Below are 25,277 nucleotides of genomic sequence, written 5' to 3' on the forward strand. Positions count from 1 at the left end.
ACAAAACACTACACTGCACACACAATTCTCCACCTTCGGTGAGGCTGAAAGAGAGAACTACACGAGAGATGTAAGTCACATCATTTAATGCACAAAGCAGATGGTGCTCACAACTATAATGACAAGTACAGTATAAGAATCTGTACAGAATAGAACAATTTTTCTTTTTCTTTTGGACAAAATAAGAAATAAATGTTCCTTTTGGACAGAAACTTGCACACACCATTTACATTACATACATTGAGAGGTCATTTAAAAAATGCACCTAGGACTTCTGAGAAACAAACTAAGGCGGTCAGAAAATTGTGTCATAACGAAAAGTAAAATAAAAGACCCTCAACCTGCCAAAAAAAAAGACAGGGACATCAATATAAAATTCATGCTTCTCTTAATAGTTTGTATCCGACATGGTGAGGACTTTATAAAGGTATTAGCTTAAAAAGTTAGGCAAAGTTCTTGTTAAATAAGCTTTTCAAGAGTGCCACGTCCCCAGCAGTCTCTCATCCACTGAATCCCAGTTATAACATATAAAAAGGTTGTTACATCAGAAAGTCAGCAAACATAATTTCTTCCTGTTTGCAGTTTGTTTACTTTGTGCATTTGACAGCATCGTACCATTCTCTCTGCAAAGTCCGTTTCCTTTATTTGTGCAAGTCTTTTCCTCAACAAGAAAGAACATTTTAAAAAAAAACACCTCCAACACACAACCCACAAATAGGAAAATGCAACTATAAAACAGCTGGTAGAGTGGAAACACCAGAAATTAGTTTTCACGCACTTCTCTTAACTGACTGGATTTTAACTTGTTGGTGTTTCTTTAAGCTACTGTCAGATCCATTTCATCAATTTACAGGCACTAATGCTACAGAATCATAGACTATTCAAATATTCTCAATATAAACTCCAGAGACATCTCTTGATTTAATTGATCTTGGATGGTAACAATCCCTGAAGTGAATTTTATATCCAGTATTACTTAGCCCTTCCCAGTATCGCGTTCAGGAGCGGGGTCAGTATTTGCAGGAGGTTGTTGAGAGGGGTGAAGTATATAGATAAGGATATGCAGTTAACACACAAATATTTATCTTCAGACAGTTGATACTTTAGCGAGGTTGTCAGAAGTTTAGAAGCAAAATTAGTGTTTTATATTAAACAGATTATTACCAAAACACACAAATAGCTATACTGATTTATAAAGATTTCACAAAAACATGATTTATTAACCTTTAAACAGATTTCCTGTAGTGTTGGTAATCAAAAGACATCAGCTCTATGCCAGAGCCTGGGAACCAGTCAGGAGGAAAGTGTGCAGTTGAAGTTTCACTACCCAAAATTAGTGAAATGACAACAGTAAGCAAATGGCAAACAGTATATTAGATTTTTAAAATTCATTCAGTTTTAACATTTAAATGTAGGCATTATCAATAGCACATTGACACATTTTTCCAATTAGAATTGTTATGGTGACAGTGTTTCTTTAACATGTAGTCAGTGATTCTTTTTCTTCTGTTATCTAAGTTTCCCATGTATCAGTCTTTTGGGTCTGTTGAATTTGCCAGTATTCTCTTTTTCTTTAAAAAAGTTCAAGTGTAGTCACTACTACTGGTAGTAGCCAGGAGCTACTACCTTTTCTTGGCTCATAAATGTTGGTAATCCTGTTTTCTTACTGATGCACTGGGCTCACAACTGGCCATAGGTATATAGGCACCGGGGGGTTAAATGAAAAATAGTTTACTACTAGATAACAGAATTGTATGCTTCAGAGGGATAGACGTGCTAGTCTGTAACGGAATAAGCTTAAACAACAAATAGTCTTGCAGCACCTTAGAGTCTAAGAAAACATGTAGATGGTATCGTGAGCTTCCGTGGGCACAACCCACTTCTTCAGATGAATGGCGTTAAGGGGTCCAAGGGACAAATTGCATGCTGTTGGCACAGCTCTTCTCCCCAGGCCAGGAGTTAGACAGTACCCTAACACACTGATTTATATTTTCTGTTGGATAACCATCTTTTCAAGAGAGATACACACAACTCCACAATGCATTCCAGCCTCCTCTCTGGCGCCTACCACCTCAAGTCAGTTTTCCAAAAAATCCACCTCGGATCAAGATGCACATGAATGGAACTACACAGCACAATGCAGGAAAAGGGACCCATTCACAAAGTCATGCACTGGTCTCACCTGCTTGGCAACAGCACAACACGTTCTAAAGATGAGTATGCTGCGAACGGTGATATCGAACATTGGAAGGCTCTTTCTTCAGTGAACCCACAAAAGGTACCAGCCCTTGTCAACTGTTCTTTTTGAAAGGCAACAAGAGGCTAAACTGCAGAAAGTAATACATGTTACCCCCATTGCTCAGTTCTTCTCCGGGCTAGCGTTCTACTCGAGGGAAGCCGGCTTCCGAAGCATCTGGCAGTGACGTTCCCGATATCTGTCAGTCAAACAAATATTAATATTAATTCCTAGCATACCAAACTAAAAGCAGTATCAATAACTTTCTGCCTGTCCCAAGTACAATATCAATAGAACATAAGCAGATTTTTCATTGACTATATCACAGATCAGCATACATGGATAAAGTACATTTCTAAATCTATAACGCTATGCCAACTCTAAACAAAAATTGTCACTGGACCAAGAAAAGGCCTAATGAAGACCTAAGAATGACACCCCTCCCAAATTACAAGTTTTGAATGCATGTTGAGGCCCTCGTGTCGTTAAACAAAACAAAGTCGCAAAAAAACTTATTTTTCCCATCCTTCACCTTGTTTCTGTATCTAGCATGGCCAAACTATTTCTGCTCAAATGGAGTTCTCTTTCCTACCCTGCCACTCACTTGCTGCGTAACTATGGATTTTGGATTGGTCTGCATCTCAATTCACCCATGTAAGCCACATGCTTTGCATAACAAATTCTGGAAACAGGTCAAACTCACATGATTCGGGGTTTTATTGTGAACCTCGAACATGGGCTCTGCCCCAAGACAATCCCAAGATCATAAATCTGGGCCAAAAGTTTGCCCAAAATGGTTCTTTTCCCCAGCAGGCTCCAAAGCTGCATTTTTTTAAATAAAATAGATTACTCCAGTAAGTATGCAGCTGCTCGACTGAAACCCTAGAATGTAATGTGAGACGGGCTGGAATCTTTTGGCTCCTGCTGGGTGCAATGTTCTGGGAACACCCTAGAAGAAAGGCACTACTGTATTGGTGCAAAGCATTTCACCGTATCATCACCTGTTGCAAAGCCAGGCTTGGGTTGTGAAGATCGATGGTGGCAAGAGACGGGATGCGAGACTCTGAGACCGTTTTGTTCTCCTTTTTGACAAATCTGGAATTTCGAGCTGCAGAAGACAAACAAAGAGACAGACTGCTGTGGACTTGTTATTTTCAAGCATAGTGTCAATATTTCCCTCTGAAAAACTGCCACATGCTAATATGATTTAAAAATAAATGTCTTGATGCAACATATACTGCTCTTTATAATGTACTAGAAAATTTACCTGGCATTGTCGGGTTCTTAATTATTGTTTTTCTTCATGTAAATGATTGCTCTGGGGCGCGGCGGGGGATGTGGATTCAGGAATGCAGGCTATCCCGCAGCGAAAGAACTACTCCAGCCCCCTCTCACCACAGCAGCTTGGGGCCAGGTGAAAAGCATCTCTCCATGGCCACTGCAGCTCTAGCTGGCACAGCCAGGGAAGGGGTGCATGTCCCCGGGTGGGGGCAGGTCCAGGTTCATCTCCCTCCCTGTACCTCCCAACTACAAGGAGGAATGCAGCAAACTGTGCAGTTTCCCCTCGCTCCCTGACAAAGTGGAACAGCCAGACATGTTCCCGTACGACTCTGGGGGAGGGAGAGCATCAGTCGCCCTGCTCTCCTTAAAGGTCTTGGTGGGGGGACTCAGAGCTAGGGCAGTCCTGGGGGTGGGACACCCCTGCCAGTCCTTTTCACCTGCCTGGTGATTCTGTCTCTTTTCTGTATGGTTTTCTGAGAAGCAATCCCATTCCTGGCACTTCCCATTTTCCCAGCACAACCAAACCCCTCACCTTGCTTTAAGTTATGCTAAGAGGAAGCTGTATTCCGAATTTGGTTGTCCTAGCTCTTACCATTCAGGAGGAGTTCTTGAACAGACAAACTCTCTCAAATACATAGTAGATTTATCATCCAGTTTAATTAACGGAAAATTAAAACTCATACCGTCCACTCCTTTGAGTTCAGGGAGATGGTTATAGGTTAGCTCAGGCAAACGCACATCTGTCTTGGAGAATTCCCATCTTTTCTTGTTTGCCTGAAGAACATTCTTTTCATTTGAGACCTGATACCAAGGGATTGATTTCCATGAGTAACATCCAGAGCAAAGCTAAGGTTACTAAAAGTGAAACCATTCAGGTTTAAAAGAAGTGAGACATTCTGTGCTATGAAGCTTCCTCAGGTGTCGGAGAACTAAAACAACCTGTATTCTTTTCTAGAAACATTCTGTTCAATAACCCTCAAGGCAAGCTTTGGGAAATTAGTTATTAAAGGAAACCACCTATAATTACACAGAACACCAAAACCGGCAAGTGGTCTCAACTGTGCAGTCCTTCCTCAGACAAAACGCCTATTCATCTTGAGAGTTTTGCCTGAAAGTGACTAACATCAAGCTTTCAACCCACATGACCTTTTCCACAAGAGCTGCTAGGCAGTCATTTTCGAGAGTGAGTCATTCGTTTTGACAATCTGTCCCCAGAACCTTCTAAATGTAAATCCTAAACTGCTTGGTCACCATAGCCAACATCTGTCTCTCCTCCCACCAGGCCAGAAACTATCTGTACTTGTCTAGATGAATACATGTCTATCGCCTTAGACCTCTCCGAGAGCAAACTTAAATAATATTCCAGTACAATACAGTCACATAACTGTGAGTAAACTATTATGTATGATGTCCCCAAGCCAACAGGAAATATTTCTTGCAAGTTGGCTATCCAGAAAAGACTGAAATGAAAGATATTAATGGCATGAAAGTAAACACTGACGTTTAAAATACATCGTTTTCACTACAGGAGAAGGAGGAAGCTTACCGATGTGCTCAAGCTGACATTATAATGCCCTGCTGGTGAATGTTTTCCTTGCCTTATAAAAGGGGTTAAGTATTTTTTAGTCTTCTCGTCGACTCTATAAATGAAAACAACAAAATCCAAGACACAGAATTAGCAAGAATCTCTTGGTAACTTCATCATATAAAACAAATGATGCAATGTGAGACAACCAACCCTGACACAATCAGTTGCTTGAGCTACTGGTCTTGAACATAAAACACTGCACTGCCAATACATTACACCCCTGATCAGAAGTGTACCCTGGCCTGGGCCGGTCAAGCAATGACAGTTAAGGTCAGTCTCTCACTTAACAGTGTGGCATTGTAATATGGACAAGCAGCTGCCATAGACTCCTCTCAACAAGCTATTTCGAAATAGCCTGCTAGTATCCTGTGTTTGTGTTACTCGCTCAGGCCGGAGAGTGGATTCCCCCATCCTTCTTCACTGGTAGGATGTAGCAGGACATCAAAGCTGAGCAGTGGCGGCCCAGCAATACAAGCGACCTAAGCGGTCGCCTAGGGCACCAAGAAAAACAGCCGTTGAGGGCTTTGGAGGCGGGGGTGCCGATCGCACGATTTGCCTAGGGCACCAGTTGCCGGCAGCTCGTCTAGGGCCACTCCTGAAGCTTAGTCACACTTAAGTGGTGGGAGAGGGCCTATAGATCCCGATGCACATTCTCAATTCCAGACTCAACTGTTCACACTCTCAGTGGGGAGGGTCACACTCCTTCTCGCACACCAGCACAACCCTGGAATCCCACGGACGTTGCGTGAGAATGCTGCCTGCCTAGGTTCTTTATCGCAAGCTCTCTCCTGTGCCTGCCCTCTGAGGCAAAACGCTTTGCAGTCTCTCCCCTCCTGCGGTTGTATCGTGAGCTCATTACTGCGCCTCCTGTGCCCAGACCTATCTCTGGGGGCGGAGTGGGGCCCTTTCACTGTGTCAGCAGGAGCGCCAAGAAATGGTGATCTTCAAAGCCACCGTTTCCCAGAGAACTGGAGCATCACAGTGGCTACTGCGCCCCTCCAGCGTCATCTCCCTTCTGCACCGGGCACTGGGGTCAGTGTCTTCCCTGCACCCTTTGAAACAGTTACGGTTCTCTCCACAAATCCAGGGCCGTCCCTAGGAAAGCACAAGGTCTGGGACCCCTCCTCCCACTGCAGGCCCTGTCCCAGCTCCACTCCACCCCACCTTGCCCCTACTCCACTCCCTTGCCTGAAGCCACTTCCCCCAAGCAACGCAAGCTGGGAGTTCAGCGGGGGCGAGAGGGAGGGGTTGCCCTTCTACACTCACCAGGGTGGCAGGAGCCAGATCCAGCTGGCAGCCTGCTCCTCTCCATCATCTTCTCCCAGCTTGCTGCCCTCCTCGTTACGGCAGCAGCAGGAAGAGAAGTGCCCGGGGGCCGGGAGCTCTGCTTCCTGCCGCTGCAGTGAAGTGGGGTGCAGCGGGCTGGCAGCCGGCAGTGGGGAGGAGCAGATCAGACTGCTGGGGAGTTCCAGCTCCTGCCGCCGCATGGTAATCTCCTGGGCCAAGGTGGCCCCATTCATAGGACGGCTAAGGCCCCCCAAAATGTATGGGGCTTGGGGCAGCCGCAAATCATCCTATAAATGGGACAGCTCAAGGGAATGTAGCGAGTGTGCATGACCCAGATCCATTTGCAGAAGGGACGAGCAGGTTGGTCTTGCACCCTTCTCTCTTTCCCTACACCCTTGGCTCGGTCTGGTCCATGATTATTAAACATCTGTTACAGTAAGGAATGCGCCTGACTGCAGCACTGATCCATGGCTGTACATTTCCAGAACAGCCAACAAACCCTCATTTGCCAACACAGAATTATTACCTCCCGAGGGAATTCGGAATCAAAAAAATTAAAAATACTGCACCAACACACACCATTTTTGCACAGTATCTTAAAATTCTGCACATTGTCAAAATAACACCATAGAATTGTGCCAGTTACTCAATAAGTATGTGAGTAACGATACAAAGAATCAGAAAACGTGTGTGTGGGAGGGGGGGTGGTGTTGGATTAAATTCTTTTCTAGGCATATTACTACAGAAGTCTGAGTAATAGTTGTCATTTAAATGACAACAGAGAAGCATGTTTCCTGCACCCCACAGGCCCAGGGCAACGCCTTGGCGTAGTGCGGGGGGGATGGAGGAGCTATGGGAGAGGGAATAGCTGGGAAAGAGCCTTTGCACGAACCTGGAGGGCTGTTGGGTATGAATGGGAGAAGTATGGAATGGGATTGGTTTTTTGGAGGGGGATTGGTAGGGGATTGGGGAGCTTGCCCCATGCAGAACCCTGGCCCCTCTCATTCAGACACTTCTGTCCCCATTCTCACATGTCCTTGCACACCCTCCCCCCATATGCTGTTCTCACACGTCCTGGGACCCACCTCACACATGCACCCCCTTCCTCCTATCACCATGCATCTCTGATTCCATCCCCATCACCTCCCTCTCCCCACTCAGCCACTCCCCATTCCCATGCAGTCCTGAACCCTCATTCAGCCTCTGCCCCACCCCCCAGCCTTTCTGAACCCCAGTCTGTGTGATGCTCCACCAACTCTCTGTCTTTTCCCTCCATGGGTGCCTCCTCACTTGGCCCTTTGGGCAGGGCACTGTGAGGAACGCAGCCTCTGCTCTCTCCTTAGCTGCTACAGCAGGTGAGCAGCTGCCCCTCTGTTCTGGCACCACAGCAGCCCCCGGTGAGCGAAATGTGTGAACCGTGTGTATTTCCTGCGGAGGGAAAAAAATATCTGGCGGGGGACATGAATTGGGTGCACGTGCAGTGGTGCGGAATACTCCCAGGAGTGAGACCTGCAAGCAAGAACTTACGTTCACCAGGTGCAGATTCTAGGATCTCAAAATACAAAGAGCCCCAATTAATGGGCTTAGGATAACGGCCTTCTGATCCCTTCCTTTGTGGCTACACGCCTAGAGGCAGATTCTCTGCTCTGCTCACGTGGTGCAATTAGAGCAGAAAATGGTATGGCCGAGGTCCCAGGGGTCTCCTCCCCAGTCCTGTTGCCATCCTACTCACAGGCCCCAGGAGGAAGGAGTGCGTCAGGGCGAGCATGAGTAGTCAGAGCATGCTGTGCTCTGAGTGTCTCCAACTGGTGTTTGATCCCATGGGGACTGTCACCTGCTGGCATAGTTGCATCAGGGCCAGGGAGAAATCAGGGAGCCCTAAGTGGCTCCCTTCATGGCTTAAACTCCGGAAAGCAGAAATTCCAACTCCAATTCCACAATCTCAAAAGCCAATTACAGCCCTTTCCGCTCACCTGAAAACCATCTGCCACCCACCCAGCCCTGCCCAAAACCCACTGAGCCCCCTTCATGGTAACAATGTCACTCCAGGGCTCTCTCAGCACCCGGTGACACCTTATGGAGCATTTGCCAACCTCCTCCGCTGTTCTCTTCAGCTTCCATACCTGTAATTATGGCTTCCGGGGATCGTTCCCAACCCAGAGTTAATGCTCATATTGGGTGTGACAATGGGAGGAATCACCGCGCCTGGGTTCTTTGTGTAATCCAGGCTGCTGCTGGAGTCTTTCATGCTCGTCGGAGGGACGGTTTTGAATTGACTGGTCCCGCCGTCATACAGGCAGTTCCTGTTGGAAGATCGGTCGGCTCTCTCCAGCTCAGCTTTGGATAATTTCACCTTGAGCAGTTTGGAATCTTTGCTCTTTGGGTCAGCGTTGAAGTCCTGTTTAGAACGAGAAAGTGTCACTCTGGCCTGGAGGCTAGCACCGAAGTTAGCACTAGCTCGCGGCAGCCTGGGGGGAACTAACAGGAAAGGCACCGCGCGTAAGGAGCCGAGGAAGCATCGCGATGTTATGAAGACAAACTCCCGTTTTCCCATCAGCAAAGGGTAGCGTTCGTAATTCACAGAAGAATTATCGAGTCTCGCCGTCCCATGCACATAAGTTATCTGGCTATAGCTCACCAATGCACGAGTAATAGAACAAAAGAGCTGCCATTTGGGAGGGGCGGGGCCGGGGGGGGGGCCTGCAAGCACAGGGTGGCCTGGAGCGACCTCCCCCCCGAAATGGGAGCTGCATCACATAAGCACCCCAATCTCCTGCCCACTCCTGCATCCTCCCTTCCTCCCAGACTCTTACCCAGTTCCTGCACCAGTAAGCCACAGGTGGGTGGGTGTTTCTCAATTTAAAAATAAACTAAATCAGACTTTATCCCATCCACATTTTTCCTTGTGAGCAAAACATTAATTGATCAGACTTGGGATTGCCTCAGAATATAAAGCAATAGTATTTGTAGACACCAAATTGCAGACATATAAAAGAGTTGGATAATGTACAATGATCAAATGGCATGGATTTCCTATACAGCACGTGCACTTGGAATAATTTTGAAATGATACACAAGGATCTTTTTTCAAAATAGGTGGCAGGTGCCCACTGAGACCGCAATCTGGAGAGAACAATATAATGAAGAAAGAAAAAAAAAAAAGATGTACAAGTGTAACCCACACACCTAGTGTGGTTCCTGAGTACTGCAAGTGGCACCTAGACCACTGCAACAGTTAAGATCAAGAGACCTCTACAGCAGGGGCTGGGAGCCAGCTGGCTTTTAGCTCAGAGGGTAGCGGCTCCTAGAGTCAGCTCCCGAGGTCCCAAGTTCAAATCCGCCTTGGTGGTGGTTATGCAAGCACTGGTGCAGGGCCAAATAACACAGACTTTACTGAGAAGCCATGCCCTGAAAACCTGGTGTCTCAGGTAGGACACCCAAGAACCAAGACATCACCAGTCACTTGAAAATTTTGGCCAAAATCCTCCGCTGAGGATGATTTGTCAACAGCCTCCAGAGCATTACCCCTGAAAAATGTTACAGCATGAAACACCACGGTGGAGCAACAGCCACAGCAGATAGCCCACAATGAAGCTGAGGGTTTTTCACATCACAGCCTCTATGCTGCATGTGACCCAGCAACAGAATTGACAGATTTAATATACTGCTTATGACTAACACTGCCCAGCTGGTGCACAAGCATTTTCTGCATCAGTTACAAATTCAGAGTGACCTACCAGGGTAGCCTTGTTTTGCATCTGGCAGTGATTTCATCCAGGTATAAGAAATACAACTAGGTTAAGGGAAATTAACTGAAAACTTGAAAAACTCTTCCATCTCACTGCTTTATAAACCTGGCCAGTTTTTCCACCATTCAAAATTTTCTACAGTTTTTTTTTTTTAATAAAACATTTCCCCAATTTTTAAAATAATTTTAATTGGATTTTATAATCAAGATTGTCCAATGCATCTTTGTTGACCAACCAAATTTAGTGATGGAGAAAAATAAAACTAAACATGGTAAGTGAATGCTAAAAAACTGAGATGAAAAAAGTTGGGTCAAAAACTCGCAAATGATTAACATTTTTAAGAAAAGCAGTAGTTTCAACAAACATTCTGTTTCTGATAACCGACCAGATTTATTGGAAGAGACAGGTCTAGATCACAAAAACATTGTTCCAAGTTATGCTTACCTTACCAGAAAGTGATGAAAGACGGCGCATTTTTAAATAATGGAATGTAACAATATCTGCACACTTCCCTATCTAATTCCAGAAGTGGGGCATCTGTATACCAAAACGTGGGGGTTTTTTAAAAGATGAAATGAATACTATTATGGAAAACAAAAATAAGATCTACTAACCTGAATATCAAGCATTTTTCTTTCTTCTCCTAAAGAATCATCTTTGTCCTTTTTGGTGATTTTTGATTTTTTTGGCAAAGGATGATCCCGGGCATCTTTCTGAAGCTTTAACCTAAGTTCCTGAGCAAATCTACATTCCATATTAAAAATAAACAAAGCCGCTTCCATTAGTACAAAATCTCCGCAACTTGGTATTCACCCCAGGCCCAGTCAAATTACTTGAACAAGAAGTCAAACGATTCCTTTTCTTAAAATGGGAAACTGGCCAAACTGAATTACCCATTAAAAAGCCTCACACATTAGATGCATCAGGCGGCAAATGACGATCCTGCACTAATTTGGCTGGAGTTTAGATACGGTTGGTGAATATAGCGTGATGTGAATTAGTGCTGGTGAGGAGACCTCATCCTGAATGCTGGCCACTTCTTGCTGAATAAACACTGGGACAAAGGTACAGCATTCCTTCTTGAGGTAGGAAGCTTCAGTCTTGTGTCCCAGTTCAGTGGCACGCTCTGCTGCATGCAGTGCCCAATGTAACATATCTAACTTTCCCTTGCTATAATTATTTTCCTTTTTCTGCCAATCACGGAGAAAGTCCTATGCCCTTGTAATGCTAAACACACTGAAGGTCTTTATCAGAAAGTGCAGTTCTACTTTGCAAACTGACTAGGTAAAAATGGTACCATGTGGGGTGTCCGGCAGTTTCCACATCAAATGTGCTCAGTTTACACGTCAAGTGTTGTTGTTTTTTCCTAACTGCCAGCCCTGCAAACTCAGCATGAAACCTCCCAGACCAGTGGCATTAGCTCCTTTCTTCCCCTGCCATTGTGACCAAGAAGCAAACAGACAACCTACCTTTCCACAAATCCATCTTTATTAAAGAAGTCGCACTGCAATAGGTCAGCACAGGATGGCCTTTTGTCTGGATCAATCTGCAAGCATTTCTAAAAGACCAAGGTAAGTTTTGATAAGCAACTGCAGTAGAATCAAATTTAAAACCCCTTTGTATTTCTAAATAAAAGCCATAAAAAAAGTAAGAAAACAGAAATAGAAGGGCAAAAGTTATAGAAGAAAATACCGCTACTGTGTGATTAAGTGATGTAACCAGGGAAGACAACCTGGAGGTATTTAACCATGTTTGCTTGCTTCAGCTATTTTAGACAGTGACACTTGGAAACTCTTTCCATACGGAGTTGTTGCCTTGCACAGACATCAATCTGTCTCCTAAACTGTAACTATCTCTTTAATGTTTATTATTTTAATGTTTTGGGGGCAGGATTTTACACTGTGGTCTATATTAAGCATTAGAAACCAAATAAGTTGTGTTCAAGTGTTATTTTATTTGGCCAACTAAAAATACTGTATTCCACAAGTTCATACACACACAAAATGGCAACATAGTTTCTGGCAGCTAATTGCCATTGTAACTGAAGCAGAAAATGTTGTGGTGGAAGATGAAGGGCAGCCTCGTTTCTATTCCTCTCCACCACCAATCGACAAACCTACTTGCTTTCATTCTTGACACCCAGAGAAGTGACTTTATGGCTTGTGAGTATGGATGCTGAATGCAGCTAGCTATAGGGAAGAGAGATCACTCCCACATGGTCACACAACTCCCTCGTATACCAGAGAGAAGGGCTGTTTTAAATGCTCCTTGCTAGGATTTTGCCTCTGTAACCCACTGGTCAGCATGCACTCTGTGTCCCATCTGCATCTTGAGAGCCTGGCAGACAGACTCAAGCTTTCAGTTCTGGAGGTCCCCAGTTCAACCTGGCTGTCAGCTAAGACGGCAGCCGCTGCTTATTCAAAGACTGCCTAGCTTTGAAACCTTCCCCTGGCAGCTGTACCCTGGGTTAGTAGGCTACTCGCTGCAGGCAGGGCTGGAATCAGTACTGAACAGGGCCTCCAAATCACTAGCCAAGGGAGACCCTACTTCCCACTACCCCGCTCCACGTGAGAGGAGAACGAAGCTTGTGAGGCAAGGACCACACCACAGCACTTGCTCCCTCAGCTCAGTGGCCAAGGAGCAAGGCAGGAAGGAGGGAGGGAGGGCAGCTCTGGGCCGCCTTCCCCAGCCATTACCCAACCGCACTAGGAGTGGGGGCCTCAGCCCCATCCCCATTCAGCCAGCGAGGCCAGAAGGGGCCTTGAGCGTGCCTATCCTCACTCTGCCAAGGGCACCGTTACAGAGCCCGGGGAAGTGCAGGAGGGGGTGAGGAGAGAACACAGATCTATGAAAAGTCTACAGGGGGCAACGGTGCCACTGGCAAATGACCCCCCGGAAAGGAGGATCAATAAGTGGAGTGACACAAAGAGGGGACAGCCAGGAAAGAGGATCAGGACTCAGCTAGCCCAGGGTACAGACGCCAGCCAAAGGTGGGAGTAGAAAGCACACTCAAAGGGATGAGGACACAGTAAATCCTAGAAGCCGCAGCAATAAAGTGCTTTGCCGAAAAGAAGAGAGCTGCACATCATTTTTTTTTTTAAATTGCCAACCCAGCTAATTGTTAATTAGCCTGGGAACGGACAAAAAAGGCAGCAAACACAGCCTCTTCCCGGCATTTTTGATCCCTCTTCCCCACCATCTAAATGACAGACCCTTAAGAGCAAAGGAAAGGAAGACAGAAGGCGGAAACAGAAGGCCAAGGAATTTCCAAAATAAGGACTTACCTTTGCTAAATCTAACACCGCAGCAGAGAGCCTGGGATACCGTCTTTCAAGAGGTTCGACCTCCTTGACTTCCGGCAGCCTCACTCCAGCAAAGAGTGGATTTTTATAGAACAGCTCTTGATGCCTTGGAGTTAAGTTGCCTGGAATTGACAGGTGATATTGTTACGTTATCCACAAAGGCATAGAGAAAGCTAAAAACGGACGACAACAGCTCTGCGCTTGATAGAAGACTACATGATGTTGCTGCCAGCATACATGACTGTTCCCCACTCTCACCCTCAGTTTCAGGAGGCCACTAGAGAGACCATGTAGGGTGCCTGTCGCTGGTTTATTTAGCTGCACTTCCCAAGGTACAGACTCTTGAAGCTCCCATTGGCCACGGATCGCCAATGGGAGCTGTGGAAAGTGGTGCAGACCGGGATGCCACTTTCTACAGCTCCCATTGGCCAGGAATGGCGACGTGCAGCCAATGGGAGCTTGAAGTGTCTGTACTTGCAGAGGCGCAGGTAAATTAAGTGGCAGCGGCCCGGCAGGATCCAAGCCTGGTGAACTGTGCCCGGCCCAGTCACTGCCCACCACTGCAGTAGATGCACTGTCCCTTTAACAGTGGGCCCTTTGCCTATTGAAATGCACAGCCTAAGGGTGCCGTTAGGAACATGGCTGCTTCTGGGTAGCCAGGCAGCTGTGGTGGCCTAGAGAATTATTTTAAATATTCCCTTGGCAACAAAGCTATCAGATGCAGACAAGGCCACATCTAATGATGTAAGATGAGCATGCTTCTAACCAGTCCCCGTCAGAGACAGCAAAGACAACAGGTTGTGGTATTTTCGACTCTTGCATTGCTGTAATCAGGAACACATTTCCACCTTCCAGCCCGGGGAACGAGAGGTGAAATGAAATACCCCTGGGGGTCGTCACCAAAGCCCGGCAGGACATTTGTCCACATCACAAAACACACCCTGTTTTGGTCTAATCAGCCGCCTTTACAACTCTCTCCTGCCCCCGGGACTGACGCAGCCTGAGAGCATTAAGGCAAGAATCGGGGGGCTCCGTCAAGACGGTCCGCCAGTGTTTGCTTTGCTCCCAGTGCCGTCCTTTTCTCACGTACCACAAGCCTTTGCCAGCTAAAGACAGAAAAAAGCTGACACATTCTTACCCAGACACTTCATGATATGGTACAGCTGGTCGATGTCCGAATCCCCAGGAAACAAGGGCTCTCCTGTGAGCATTTCTGTGACCAGACAGCCAATGGCCCACACATCCACAGCTCTGAAAGAAAAGCACCCAAGACTGAAGCCAGCTTTGGCAAAACCATCTCAAGGCAGCTTTTTTCTGACATCTGAGCCCCAAGCAGAAGATGATCTGTGCACAGAAAGCCCCTGCAGGCTGCACGGCCCGACTCAGCATTGCTCGGGATCGCACGTGGTTTTTGCAGACGGCCGTTTTCATTTTTAAACAGGCAAAGAAAAAAAGTGAAAATTTGTTTGATCAAAACCTTAGTTTCACAAATGAGACTGAGCAATTTTGGGTAACGTAACATGCTGTAGTGTTTTTCCCCTTATTAAGTTGAGCAGCTCTCTTCTAAGTAGAAATTGACGGGATGTGTTCTCCAGAAGATGTATTTGCTGAAGTTGGATTTAAGGTATATAGAGAGATAATATGCACGTACATTTTTAAAGAGGCATGTCAAACAGCATTAGAAATGGAAAGGGATGACACCAGGACTTTCCACACTGAAGTCCACAGGAGTACTGACCAAGTCTTCCGAATGGAGTCTCAATGCAAAGAAATCCAATAAATTCCACGTACACCCCAAGTAAGAATCCCCACATATCTGTCAAAGTCCTAAGCAGACTACCCATCTAATTAGCATTTGCTTCCTCTATATAGCCTGCAGCCTTCAGAAGCCACAATGCTGTTAGCATCTTTCTGTCTGAAGACAATAGGAAGGGTCTATCTATCCATCTCTGGGTTTTCCATTGCCTTCACCCATCACTACAGTACCCAAGCAGCTTCCATGTAAAATCACTAGCAATAGTCAGAACCCCAATGGACTTTACTCTGGCTCTTCTCTCTCTTTTTTTTTTGTGTTACAGAACCTGTACTGGGGCAAAGTTTTGTTTCAAGGGGGAGGTGAGGAAGGAGTGCTGGTGCTAGCTACCACACATTTTAAGAGCTTGTCTGCATGTCTGTCTGTTCAAGAACTTCTCCTAAACAGCAAGGGCTAGGACAACCAAATTCAGACTACAGCTTCCTCTTATCATCACTTAAAGCAAGGTCAGGGTTTGGTGGTGCCAGGACAATGGGATGTGCTTGGAATGGGATTGCTTCTCATAAAACCATCCAGAAAAGGGACAGAATCACCAGGAAGGTGAAAGGGACTAGATGGGGGGGGTGCCACCCTCCATCCAGGACTGCCCCAGCCCTGAGCCTCCAACCCCCCAGGAGCCCATTAGAGAGGGCAGGGGTCTGAAGTCAGATTCATATGGGGATATTGCTGGCTGTTCTCTTCATCACTGTCAGGAAGCAAGGGAAAAGCGCACACACTTAATTTACTTAAGAACCCGAGCAACACAGGGTAAATATGCTAAGGTTATTATACATATGATGGAAAAGCCTCCCTGTAATTTGTCTGCAAAGCAGGGATAACCGTCTGCAAAGCAGGGATAATCCTCTGCACGCTCTTCTGCTCAGTTTCTTACTTGCCATACTTGGTATCTCCAACCAACAATTCTGGTGCTCTGTACCATCGCGTTGCCACGTAGTCAGTGTAAGCTTCACCAGGGGCTGCCAGAGTACGAGCGAATCCAAAATCACAGAGTTTTACAACCCCTGATTGGGAGATCAATATATTTTCTGGTTTGATGTCTCTGTGTATTATCTAACAAGAGAAGCAAAGAAGTAGAATGAAGAAATTCCTATTTCTACATCACGTGACAGTTTACATTCTGTAGACCTTCCCAGCCAAAAATCTAGTTCCATAGGGCGTGAGAGCTAAGCTTTCTCTTGAAGAGCAGACACCTAAGTTAAGTCTTCAAAAGACCTTCATGTATACACAATCAGTGCACAAAGTGTGTACCAAAACATGCAGGTGTGCACACAAACACCTACTTTGCATACAAACAATCCTTTTGTACATGAAGTTCCTAGCACAGATATTTTAGAGGCATAATTTATGTGCCTGTTCTAGGAAATCTGACCTGGACCATTTATTTAAAGAATAAAAGTTGCAAGAGCTGTGCTGAAACATCACAGTGTTGTGGGTGTATCACCCAGCTGAAAAAAGAAATTCAATGCACTTACACAATAGCTATTTCCCAAATATGCAAGAACATTCTTCTTAACACAAAATTAAAATGAGAAACCTGTTGTCACAGGAAAGTGAATCAGCTATTTGGCAAGATTTAAAAAGAAAGTGGATATTTATAGGGACACTTGAATATCTAGAATTATCCTAATTAATACCAAACATTGTGAAGAGCTATTACACCTCATGTTTCAGGAATTAAATCAACCGTTAATTACTGGAGACCCAGATGAGATTTCTGTGAAGGGCAGATTACCCCACATCTGCCCACTACAAAGTTCTTCAAATCTTCCTCTGAAACAGCTGGTCACCACCAGGGACAGGATAGACTGAGAACTGAATGGAACTTGGGTCTGAGCCAACCTGGGAATTCCTATGAAATACGGTCACTATTAACAGTTGCATACTTTACTTATTTCTTTCTAGTTGCAGCTTTACTTAAAACAAGTATTTCAGCAGCTACTCAGCCATTCAAGTTTTTTTTAAATGCAAATTGAACCTCATCCATCTACTTACATTGTGACTGTGACAAAATCCTATTCCTTTTATAATCTGAAATAAATATTTCCGAACTCTACTGTAATCTAGTCCATGTGGAAACAGCTCCAGGTCATCGAGGAGTGTGTGGTCCACAAATTCAAACACCAGATACCATCGTTTCTTCTTCTTGCACACTTCTAGCAAATTCACCAGATTTTCATGTCGAAGTTGCTGTTATAAAACAATCAATACTTCATGAGCACATATCAGCATTCACCAGGATAACAAAGAGAGCTAGAGTCCGAAAGCTTAATTGCAATGCACCTGGTGTCCCAAACACCCTTTTATATTTGACATGACACTTGTGCTGATTTATGTTTAAAATTGGGTACGAAGGGTCTCATAAGAACAGACGTACTGGGTCAATCCGATGGTTCATCTAGCCCGGTATCCAGTGCCTGTCAATGGCCAGTGCCAAATGCTTCTCCAAAGAAAATAACTTTAATTTCATAAGTCAAAGAGGCCCATGTGTACATTTTATTATCATCAGAAAAAGCAAATGAGTAAGTAAACATCTATAAGGATGACACTGGGAATCTCATTATTGTATCCATAAAGGGAATTTCCAAAGCTCACCTTCCCCCTTTGGTACATAGTTCATAACAACTGGATTTAGATCTCTACAGTTCACGAGTCCTGCCCCTGTGAAGATAGCCAGTATTAATTTGGGCCCCAATCCTGCAAAGACTTCAAAGCGTGCACGAACATAAGCATGCACTTAAAGAGATTATTTGCAGTGTGTAAAGTTAAATATTTGGGCCAGGTCCTTACAATCGCACCCCAACCTGTCCATAGCAAGGATTTCTGCTCCTGCACAGGTGAACCAGAACCCCAAGAGATCCCCTAGTGAAGACAAGGGAGCTAGTTTTCACTGGAGAATTCAGTCACATTCGATCGCATCTTCAAGGCGTCACAGTAAATAACATGCTGCCAAATTTGACTTTGCACTCAGGGAAGACAGGGGCAGTTTCATTTAACCTTATCTCAGCTGGCCAAGAACAAACTTTACCAGACCCATAGTATTACCTGCAAACACAGTGTTAAACACAGCTTGCTCCTGTCATGACCAACATCGCTGTGGTTAGCCTGGCTCCTCTAGGCCATGTTCGAATGCAATCTAGCAAATATGAGCCTCATCTCTGCACAGTCATCCACCCCTGCCAGTCCCACAGGAGCGAGAGGCTACTGGTGTATACTTGCAGCTCTTTTAGAGGACCCGCTAAAGGTAAGTGCATGTATCCGAGGCTCACATGGTGAAAATTCTTCACCTTTGAGTCTTCCCCACATCTTTCAAAAAGATGAAGGAGACGATATGCTGACAAAATCATGCAATTCTTCTCCTCCACTCCTTTTCTTACACCCCTCTCTACTCTCAATGACAAAAATCTTGTCTATGATAATGTAACTTATAGAGCTGTGCCAATTCATCACCATTCTCATGTACCCAAAAGTGTTAACTCCATGCTTTTCCCCTGTGCAACAAGGATACTCTTTTCCCTCTGACTATATGGGGCCCAGAACAATGGGGCTCCAATGTCCAAAACCAGACATTTCCATAGAGTAAATATTTACAACCAGTAATATTAGTGCTGTAATGCCCTTACACTAAACATACAAAGGGATAGTTCAAACTTCAGCATTTTCCCTAAAATGTGGTTAACAATTAAAAAGGTTTCATTAAACTATGTCTTATCTGGCAGAGTGAGGTTAAAGAGTAACATGCCAAACAGACAAGGGCTCTGTGTTTTGTTTTATTTTGTTAAATGATGGTTTAGGAAAAGGGTCAGTCAAAGCAGCAAATGAAGCCATAGAGGTGTTTTCGCTACTCATTTTACCACCAGAGCCGAACTCTAAAGTGTCATATTTATATTAGCAGCTTATTTGTAGAGGTAACAAAACAAAAACCACAGTGTTAAAAGAGTTGTAATCAAGTTGCAGTTGCTAATATTTCTGAAAAAAAATTCAAGAAATCATACAAGACATTTTAAAGGTGTTTTATTTGGAAAGCTACTATACAACAAGGAACACCAAGCCCAAAACTCACAGTATCTTCTAGGGCCTTGTCTACACAAAGTCATATCACGTCACTCATGGTAGCATACTGAAAAAGGTACAATCCCTCTAGCAGGGATGCTGGTACACTAGTATGAATGGGCAAGACACCAGTCTTGCCCAGTATAGCCCCCTAGCATAGACTCAGCATAAACTGGCAGAAAGCAAAGTCTAAAGTGTGATGCTTGACACTGATAATTAGCAAAACAATAATGGAAGTTGTATATGCAAATGCAAGAGTTCAGGAACACATGCCAAATATCCAGTAATGCTCCAGTGCTATTAGCTGTTCTCCTGGGAAACAACTCCTTCTGGATCTTTATGGGTTAAAGGGTGTTGTACCTGATGGGCCTGGAAGGGGAAAATCATATGGGGATAGCTGAGGTTGAAGAGAGGGATGGAATGAGATTTAGGACTTTGGGCCACCTTGGAAGGTGCAAAAAGGCCACACAGTAGAAGAAATTCTCTCCAACTTTGGAACCGTGCATTTGATACTTAATGCCATGGTGGCAAATCCTGGTTTGGACAGACACCACAAGCATGGATTTCTAATCCTGGTCTACTAAAAAAGAACTTGAAAAACAAAGTAAAAACCCGATCAAATAAAGATGAAATGCTGAGAATAATACATTCACTCTTTAATTCAGTATTTCACTTCACTTTGACTCTACTCATCAGTTTCGTAATTGGGTGAGCAGCTTAGTGGAGTCAGTAGGCTGTTAAACGAGATGGATTTGTTGTAACATATGGAGAGGAAATTATTTTTATTAGGTCTACCATACACAGCAAAAACCAATCAATCCATTTTGGTTAGCAGCATTTCACACCGGGGAGAGTGGCATCAAGCCTATTACATCAAGTCAAATGTTGGGTTACTTTTAGCAACAAATTGAACATGTGTTTCCTAAGACCAGAGAGCTGTTGATTGACAGATGGAAAAGTCGTATGGGAAAATTGGACCTTAAATTTCATATCATTGTTATATATATATAGGCTTCTGCCCTACATGGCTGTGCCAATATTCTAAGCAGAGTAATGCATTTTCAAAAACCGACGCTTTTATAAAATTCACTCTGAACGTGATTCAATCCATCATCATAGTATTCCTGTTTTAACGAATAATATATTACATGTAGGTTATCCCACTTTGCACTACCAAAGAACCAAATATTGACAACAGCTAAACGCACAGCAGGATTTAGAAGGGATTAGAAATGCATATGGAGAAAAGAATATCCAGTGACATTAGACAAATCAAAGGGTTATAAAGCTGCATTGCAGTGCTTTGACATAACTCAACCACTAACTGATGGTCTTGGAAAGAAATTTACCCCTCTGGGTAGATTATTCCACAATTGTCCGTGATGTTTTCTTGTGCCTTCCTATAAAGCATCACATACTGGAGATGAGATCCCTAGAGTCCTGCAAGGATACAAAATCCGAATCTGCAAAAATGATCCACGGCTATCTGCATCCACAGACACAGATAGCCCTGGATTTAAAGCAGATAACTGCACATCTGCAGAGTTCTAGATCCAAAATTTGCATCCACACCTGTATAAATGAGCCATGGATATCCACATCCACCGATGCAGATATCCACTGATGTAAAGCAGATACCTGAAGATTTATAGGGCTCCAGAGATCTCATACTAGGTATATCACTGCTCTGAAGTTATACGCCAACTCCTTTGTTTTAACATACAGTTTCACACAATTGACAAAAACCTAAATCTACACATTTCTCGTGTGCTCCTTTACATCTCTTGCTGTCAGAAATCCCCTTTTTCCACTTGTCACATGCAGAGCGCCACTTCCAATCATCTAATACTAATGTGTGTCCAACAGGCAGATGAAGAGAATATCTGCCAAGAGCAGACCCTTAATTGCAGTCAAGGGGGAATCAAGTTTGCAGCTTCATTTGTGTCTTATTTCCTTTCACTCTTCCCTTATGAATAAAGAGCACACAAACACATTCCTAACAAACTCAGTGCCAGCCAAGAACAGCACCTAGCCAAACAGAAAGGTAACTCCCAGTTGATGTGGGCTAACTGCCAAATCTACCTACCATTGGTATTAAAAAAAAAACAGTACCTGACCATACCTGGATTGTTTCATCTAGATTGTTGCTATATTCTAAATGTAAACAGAAAATAACTTACCACTAGAAATTTATTTTTCCAAAAGTAATTCAGATTCTTAGCTCACAAATGTCCTGTAATTTCAATGCAGAGATGCTACTCATGGTTTAGCAAGGTTTAAAAAAAATAAAAAAATAATAAAAAAGATTCTCTAATACACATTTTTAAAGACATCCAAGATTACAAGTAATATATAGTTATGCATTTTTTTACACGTAAATATAAACATGATAATGGATAATTACTAGCTTTACCATAGTTTTTGTACTTTTAAATTGTCTAGGGCTGAGAAATGCGACAACCTAAAACCCTGATTTAGTAAAGCATCCCTATTCGAGAAAATACTTATAATGCAGTTCACTGCTCTCCTTAATCAGGAGCTAAGACTTTTCTTTTGATCCCTGAAGGCTGAAGCTACTATATTACTCTATCTTCCCAGAAAAGACCCAACTTTCAAAATAAAGTAACCTGCACTTAAGTTTTTAATAGCACAATGTATCTAAGTAGATGGTATGCCTCTTATATACGGCTATATTTCTTAGAAGAAAGATAAATAAAAGAAACATCAAAACAACCATTTATACCAAACTGTTTCAGCAGCTATAAAACAATTTCCTAGACTGACACTGGGATTTACACTAAATGCATTTGTATATGAAAGTCATTGCTGCACACGCTGGGTAAAAATGGACCTTGCTTCTGCCAATTCCTGCATCTTACTCTTGTATGTGAACTCACCTTAAGCAGCTTGATTTCTCGCATGGCAATTTTTTTAACCATTTTATCATCCTCGCTTTCCAAAAACTTCTTGATAGCGACTATTCTTCCATTGTCTTTATTTCTGCACTTCATTACCATTCCATAGCTTCCTTCTCCGACAAGACCAAGGTTCTCATACTTTTCCATTGTAAACCAGAAACAGCTGTGTCTTGGTGCTGAAAGCCATAAACCATAATTAGCGCACACAACAAAAAGGTTTTCTTTCTTGATCAGTCTACATTTCTGACAAATTCTTCACTGCTTTTATGATGAGTCTCTTCCCAGCCCCCCACCAGCACACATATGTAACGATAACCTTCCCAAGCTGGGCTCTGTGATCTCCCAAGCATCCTTATGAGAGACTAGATTAAAAAAACAATGTAGCAGGGTAAGCATTTGTATTATGTTTGGTATCGCAGCACATTTTTTAATAGAAACAAAAGGGTTTGTGCAAGACAAAGTTAGAAGCCTGGACTGAAATTTGTAAAAGTGGTGACACTTATGGCAAAATAATACACTTATGTAAAGTACAAAGATTTTTGTTTTTATATCATTATGATAAACAGCTATTAATTTTATACATCCTTTGTTTCAATAAAAAATGTACTGATTAGAAAAGCAAATACAAATCTTCAGAGATTACAGTATACTTTTTGTAGCCTATGTTGAATGGCTGACGGAAACCTGTACAGAAGAGAATTGAAACTGACATTGTTCTAGGGAGAAAAGCAACCATTCATGTTGTCTTAATCACCAGAGGAGGAAGCAGGAAACTTTTTTCACCTGATAATTTCATTCTGATAATTTCTAACTGGCACTACTTCTTATCCCACTACCAAGCTGTCTCTTGAACATCACTACGAATCATTTCATTCAGTTTTCACACATTTCTGTTTAAATGAAACCTTAAGTAAGATGGTTTATGCAGTTATAATACAGCTCAGGTTTATCTCCTCACACTTGGTTTCTCATAAACTTGTAAATGGATCCAAATGGAGAAGTAAATATTTCAAAAATACCAATAAAAATAAGACTATGCAGCCAAGAATTTATAACAATAAAAAGTTACCAAACCCAGACAATGAAGGTTTAGATTGTTTCTTATTGCTAGGAATGAGCCTGCTCCTCCAGAAATCAATGAAAATTTTGCCCTTGACGTTAATGAGCCTAGGGATGTGCTATGATAACAGGTGAATGTTGTGCGCTCTGCTTTGGAAATGACAAACATTTACTGAATCTTCAATTACCTAAGGCAGGCAGAGGCTTCTGTTCGAGAATGTTAGTCTCAAAACGTGTGCCTCCCGCCTCTTCATGCTATAGTCCCTGGACCAGGAAATACATAAAACCACCAACCTGCTAAAAAGCTGAAGAAATCTAACATGGGTGAGAGGGAGCTGTGATACAGCCAACAGCAATGGGGCAACTGTCCGTCAGCATAGCATCCAAGTCCTTCACAAGTCGCTCCAGGCTCGATTTGCTTTCACCTCCAGCTCAGGAAGTCTGCAGCAATATGGAGGAGTTAATATCACAGTGGCTGAATTCACTCTTCCTCCTCCCCCAAAATAGATGCTGTACATGTGTGTTCCCAGGTACAAATCTCTCAAAGCCTTAATTAGAGAACCCCTGTAACCCTTCACCCCATACACTGGCTCCCAACCCTCTGCAGAGGGAGTCCCACATCACATCAGGTAACCTCCCCACGCTGTTCCTCCACCACTTCAAATGCAACACCCTCCCTCCCGGCCCCACACCAGCCTCCCACCCCAGTGCAGAGAAAGCCCCATCAAACTTGCAACCCTCCCCCAGCCCCACCCCAGTGCAGGGGGAGCCCCTATTACACCTGCAACCCTCCACCCCACCCCACACTTGCCCCCCACCCCAGTGCAGGGGGGGGGCCCTATTACACCTGCCCCCCACCCCAGTGCAGGAGGAGCCTCTATTACACCTGCAACCCTCCACCCCACCCCACACCTGCCCCCCACCCCAGTGCAGGGGGAGCCCCTATTACACCTGCCCCCCACCCCAGTGCAGGGGGAGCCCCTATTACACCTGCCCCCCACCCCAGTGCAGGGGGAGCCCCTATTACACCTGCAACCCTCCACCCCACCCCACACTTGCCCCCCACCCCAGTGCAGGGGGAGCCCCTATTACACCTGCAACCCTCCACCCCACCCCACACTTGCCCCCCACCCCAGTGCAGGGGGAGCCCCTATTACACCTGCAACCCTCCACCCCACCCCACACTTGCCCCCCACCCCAGTGCAGGGGGAGCCCCTATTACACCTGCAACCCTCCCCCCACCCCACACCTGCCCCCCACCCCAGTGCAGGGGGAGCCCCTATTACACCTGCAACCCTCCCCCCACCCCACACCTGCCCCCCACCCCAGTGCAGGGGGAGCCCCTATTACACCTGCAACCCTCCACCCCACCCCACACCTGCCCCCCACCCCAGTGCAGGGGGAGCCCCTATTACACCTGCAACCCTCCACCCCACCCCACACCTGCCCCCCACCCCAGTGCAGGAGGGGCCCCTATTACACCTGCAACCCCCCCACTCCAGTGCAGGGGGAGCCCCATCATAGTGCACCCCACCGCCGCCCCAGTGCAAGGGGAGCCCCTGTCCTATCACACCTGCAACCCCCCGTCCCAGTGCAGGGGGAGCCCCCATCACACCGCCCCCCCCCCGTGCCACACACCTGCCGCGCGCCGCCCCCCGTGCCGAGCCAGGCGTGCAGGGGCTGCAGCTGGCGGGCTCCCCGGGGCGGGGCTGCCCGGAACGCGCGCGGCGTGGGGAGGGGCGGGGCCGTCCTCCCTTCTCACTCGCCTGGCCCCCAGCAGCCACCGCACGCGCTCACGCGAGGGGGGGGGGGTGGAACAGCCGCATGCGCGCGCGCCTTACCTCCCAGGCGCGCGCGAAGGTCCCAGGCAGAGAGCGGGCGCGAGCGGCGGTAACCAGGGGCAACGGCTCCGCTGTACACACAGCGCCGCCAGGGGCGGGAGCCGCGCGTGCCGGAGCGCGCGGGGCGGGGAGCCGCGAGGGCGCCCGGCTGCC

At 45.2% G+C, this 25,277-nt stretch overlaps 1 protein-coding gene across 3 annotated transcripts; it reads right to left on the bottom strand.

Annotated features, from left to right (window-relative positions):
- Nucleotides 1–71: 71 nt before the first annotated feature.
- On the bottom strand, nt 72–25,277 carry CDKL2 (cyclin dependent kinase like 2). Of its 3 annotated transcripts, none has more exons than XM_075929358.2 (14): nt 25,125–25,277; nt 23,578–23,724; nt 22,204–22,400; nt 17,249–17,443; nt 16,128–16,306; nt 14,582–14,694; nt 13,426–13,565; nt 11,611–11,699; nt 10,756–10,885; nt 8,516–8,790; nt 5,064–5,157; nt 4,201–4,318; nt 3,238–3,344; nt 72–2,435 (listed from the first exon to the last, which is right to left on the bottom strand). In XM_075929358.2, the coding sequence occupies exons 2-14, from the start codon at nt 23,603–23,605 to the stop codon at nt 2,376–2,378; spliced, it is 1,725 nt and encodes a 574-aa protein (XP_075785473.2). In that variant the 5' UTR covers nt 23,606–23,724; nt 25,125–25,277; the 3' UTR covers nt 72–2,375. The 3 variants fall into 3 exon arrangements, with proteins under 3 accessions (XP_075785473.2, XP_075785472.2, XP_075785474.1); XM_075929357.2 differs by lacking the exon at nt 25,125–25,277 and adding an exon at nt 24,922–25,072; XM_075929359.2 differs by lacking the exons at nt 23,578–23,724; nt 25,125–25,277 and adding an exon at nt 17,849–17,914 and having other exon boundaries at nt 22,204–22,340.

This window comes from Pelodiscus sinensis, chromosome 4 (genome assembly GCF_052426305.1).
Source record: "Pelodiscus sinensis isolate ZL-2025 chromosome 4, ASM5242630v1, whole genome shotgun sequence".
Lineage (NCBI taxonomy): Eukaryota > Metazoa > Chordata > Testudines > Trionychidae > Pelodiscus > Pelodiscus sinensis.

Bases quoted from the DNA above. Each gene is read 5' to 3' on its own strand.
- CDKL2 (XM_075929358.2), bottom strand. From the start codon at position 23,605: ATGTTAGATTTCTTCAGCTTTTTAGCAG. The intron at 11,700-13,425 runs GTAAGTCCTTAT...TTGGTCTTTTAG, and splicing joins CGGTGTTAGATTTAGCAAAG to AAATGCTTGCAGATTGATCC. The intron at 10,886-11,610 runs GTAGGTTGTCTG...TATGGAATGTAG, and splicing joins AAAGATGGATTTGTGGAAAG to ATTTGCTCAGGAACTTAGGT.